Source organism: Phaethon lepturus, unplaced genomic scaffold (assembly GCF_000687285.1).
Source record: "Phaethon lepturus isolate BGI_N335 unplaced genomic scaffold, ASM68728v1 scaffold17385, whole genome shotgun sequence".
NCBI lineage: Eukaryota > Metazoa > Chordata > Aves > Phaethontiformes > Phaethontidae > Phaethon > Phaethon lepturus.
The window spans coordinates 36600-40812 of record NW_010538630.1 but is presented as its reverse complement, the minus strand read 5'-3'; the positions used below and the strand labels follow the sequence as shown (position 1 = coordinate 40812).

General features: G+C 53.7%; 1 protein-coding gene across 1 annotated transcript in view; it reads left to right on the top strand.

The window, feature by feature from the left end:
* LAMA5 (laminin, alpha 5) overlaps nucleotides 1-4213 on the top strand; it is an 88891-nt gene that overhangs the window by 56629 nt on the left and 28049 nt on the right. Inside the window, 4 exon segments of the mRNA XM_010286891.1 lie at nucleotides 19-124; nucleotides 816-915; nucleotides 1110-1266; nucleotides 3366-3495. Of these exon segments, the coding sequence (XP_010285193.1) occupies nucleotides 19-124; nucleotides 816-915; nucleotides 1110-1266; nucleotides 3366-3495 (493 nt within the window).

Genomic DNA, 4213 nt, shown 5'->3' with positions numbered 1-4213 from the left:
ATTCCTGCTCTCTCCTAGGGAGATGGCCAGTGTTTCTGCAAACCGAACATCTGCGGCCAGCTCTGCTCAGCGTGCAAAGACGGCTACTTCAATATGGAGAATGCAAATTACTTTGGCTGCCAAGGTGACCCCCTTCGTGATGTGTTGGGTGAAGCAGGGGGGGCCACAAGCAGCTCTGCACATACCAACTGACTGTTGACCTTGGAGAGAAGGGGCAGGAGATGTCCCACCTCTTGCTTTTGATCATACTATGGACCAGAGTAGGGGCTGGGTCTTGCTGTGGATCTGGAAACCTCAGTTCGTGGTTTTGCCACTGTAGGTGGCATAGGTCTATCAGGTTGGAGAATGACAAGCCAGGAAAAGTGCCCCCTTGGGTGCCAGACACTGTTGTGTTTTAACCACTGGCCATGTCCTTGCAGCTCTACCCCTTCCTCCTCTTGGGAACAGGACATGTGAGGTTGGCTGCTCTCCATCATGCCCATGGGTAGTAGGGAGAGATGAGATCCGGCCACTCTCAGCTGGTCCAGGCAGGGCTGGGAAGAGGGAGCAAGGCTGCTGCTGGCGGCAGGGCTGCGGCGCCCAGCCATGAGGGTTTGCAGACCTTGCTCCTCCCGCAGCCGTCAGCCGTCTGGAAATAGCTCGGCGCTGAGGTGGAAGAGGAGCTGATCCAAGTGGAGCTGGGGCCAATATGAAAATGGATACAATGGAATAAAAATAGTGGCTCCAGTGTCCTCGCTTGCTGGGGCGCGCCTTTGATTAGTGACCAGGAGCTCGTTAGTGTGGAGGGAATGTAAACAGGCGCTTCCTGCCCGCAGGCTGCCGGTGCGACGTCGGTGGGTCCCTGGGGCCATCCTGCGAGGAGCGGAGCGGAGCCTGTCGCTGCCGGCAGAGCACACGTGGCCCCACCTGCACCCAGTAAGCTGCTAGCGGGAGACGCACCTTGGGGTGCTGCGCCTTCTCTCCCTCGGGAATGATGTCCTCGGCCACCACAAGAATGGGGACCTTGTTGTCTGGGCTGCTGCCACATCAGCCATGTGCCTGGTGGAGGTGTCCTCTTGCCTCTCCCTCCAGGTAGCTCGGCAGGTAATGGTGTTCTCTCTCTTCCTCAGACCTGCACGGGACCATTATTTCCCTGACCTTCACCACTTGAAATTTGAGCTGGAGGAAGGCACCACACCGGCCGGGCGGGCTGTGCGTTTTGGCTACAACCCCTTGGAGTTTGAGGGCTTCAGCTGGCGAGGATACGCACAGATGTCCTCCATCCAGGTATGCCTGGTCTCTCCATCCCTGGGGAGGATGCAGCCAGTGGGGGACTGATGTGCTGTTGGCACACATCTGTCACCCCAAGTGCTTTTCAAACCCCCAAAATCACATGATGGCCAATGTAAACAGCACAGTGTATATATAGCCTGTTTGCACAGATATTTCCTGTAGTGCTGGGGATGGCATAGACTGATGAAGGAAAAGATCCTAAAGTGGGAATCCCCTGACATCCTAATCCGGTTAGACAATGGTGGTAGCTTGGTGATTACTTACAGGGATGTCTATAAACACTATCTCTGGGTTTCCTTGCGGCTCTTTCATCTGACGCTGCTCTTTCCTGCAATGTCTGCATAACCTTCCCTCCCTTTTCCAAAAATAAATTAGCTCCTCCTTAGCTGCCATGTTCAGCTTGGACCTCTTGTTACTGTTCTGCCTATGCTCTTGCTGTTAGATGGTTTACTGTAACGATGGTTTACACTAATCTGGAGTTGCCTGAGCGCTAGAAGTGAAGCTATTTCATCTGTCGATCCTTTTTTCTCCTTGGTGGATTCTTCTGCATGGCCCCTGCAGAAGTGTTGCCTCTGTGTGTGTGTGTATGTTTGGGGATGGGGTGCAAGGGCAGCAATTCTTTGACAGTCTTGTCCCACGTAAGATGTTCCTTATTCTGGTGTGTGTACTTACAGTTTTCTTCGCTTTTTCGTGCTTAGGTAAAATAACAGAGGGGCCAAGCGTGTTAGCCATTTCCCGTTGAATTTGTAGGTAGGAGCTAAGCAACTAACTCCTGTAGGCTCCCAGCCTTCAAGCTTAAGGAGCTCATGCTCAAGCTCAGGGCTTTTGTTTTGCATCCAGTGTTGGCATTTGAGATAGAAATAGGCCTTGACAGAAAGGCTAGCACATGGCTTTCTGCTGGCAGGTCTCACCTGTAGTTTCCTCTCTGTAAAACCCTTCCAGTTTGTTCTCTAGTGGGAAGATTTGTGTTACTGGAGCTTCAAGGAACACAGCCTTCATTAGGAGTCTCTGGGGGCAGACCCCAGCTTTGCCCTGTAGGCAGGAGGGTATTGAAGCAAGGTGCTTAGATCTCTTTGAAATGGGTTGGACTTAAGCATCTGCTTAACTGTCATATTCCTGAACCTGGTCCAGGCAGGTAGAGGGCTGATGCACCCATCAGTGGCACATTCCCTTAGCACCACTAGTCCTTAGCGTTGCGGGTTCCTGGGGACAAGGCACCAGCTCCGTTCGCAGCCTTCTTTGTAGGCATCTGGGCAGAGCCCTGTAAGCACAAGGGCAGGTGCTTCAGCGTTTGGTACCTGCTGGCTGGTTACAGCACACTAAGCCCAAAAGCAACATGCCAATAACAAAAGCAAGAACTTCTTAAAACCTTTCCTCTGGCATGGTGTATGCTCCAGGGTAGCACCCTGCTGTGCCAGAGCATCCTCCAGAGCCTTCCCCTTCCTGCAGACAGGTTGCTGCCTTGGTGGCTGGCCCCAAAAGGGACGGCGTTGCAAGGGGCCCATGCTGTGACTGCAGTAGGACTGGTGTGCTTGTCTCCTCCTTGCGCTGTGGCACGTTGCTTTGGGAGCAGTGAGCCGAGCGGCTGCGCTTGGGCTGGTAGCTGTTGGCGGTGGAGGTAATTGAAGGTGTGCTCTGCTTCTCTCCCCTTTCTCTCTCCCACCAGCCCAAGGTAGTGGTGACTCTCAATGTGACCTCCCCCGACCTCTTCCGCCTCGTCTTCCGCTACGTCAGCCGGGGGCCCGCCAGTGTGGAAGGGAGGGTCTCGGTCGTTGAGGAAGGAAAGTTTAATGTTTGTGGCAACTGTAAGTGCATTTTTCACTTCTAGACTAACTCAGAGCATCCCATGCTGCGACACTGCTCCTCTGCCCCTTCTCCTGCCCCAGGTGTGCCCGTCCCAGGTGTGCCCATCCCAAGTGTGCCCATCTCAGGTGGCCGGCCAGGGCCGTGCCATGGGATGGCGAGGGAGGGGGAAGAGAGGCAGGCAGGCAGGCAGGTAGGCAGGCGGGTAAGGCTCTCCCGCAGAGCGGGTGAACGGCCAGGAGCTGGCCCCCCAGTGATGTGTGCCCCATGTGCTTTTTTGCTTTTTACAGAATAAAATCAGAGTCACTGTAAACGTGAAGGAGGCAGAGCTCTATCTGTTCCATGTCATCCTGAGGTATATTAATTCAGGAGGGGCCACTGTGTATGGCAAAATTACAGCTTATCAGCCACGAAGGAGAGGTAAGGATCCCAGACTGCTCTGCTCCCCTGCACCATCGCCACCTCCTCCCCATCCCAGGCAACCTTCTGCATCATCTTTTCCAGAAGACAATCCCATATGGCTTTACCCATTAGTTCTGCCCTTCCAATTGAAAGGCTGATTTGAGTTTGCAGCCCTTTTTATTTAACAAAGCAGCAGCAAGCTGGCCCACAGTCCTGGGGCTGTGCACTGAGGACTGTTATCAGCCAGGCTGGTGTGAGATGAGGCTATTGTATGATTCCACAACCTTTCCAGCGCTGGAGATCACCCCAGTGCGTGCCCCAGGTGGAACTGAGTTTCCACAAACCTCGAACGGCCGAAGTGCTGGGAACCGGATCCAAACTTTGGCAGCTGGACATGGTTTTATTTTGCAGGTGCCCTCATGTGGCAGTCCTGTCCTTGCCTTGTGCTTCTCCCAAACCAGGCTGCTGGCTTCACACATGGTGTGGGGCTTGGAAGTGGTGTGGAATTGCACATCTTATACAGGCATTGTACTGGTGCAGTGTCTTCTCACCAAGCCATGAGCTGCTGGAGAAGAAAAAGAGCCACCAAAAGATGGCTGAACAAGCCTAGACACCTGGACAACAAATATTTTGGGAATCAATCTGAGCAAGACTGCATGGGGACACACGTGAGGCCATGCGAGTGCCCTTGTGGGTGGTTGGTTGATTGATTTTACCCCATGTGATGCTACAGCTA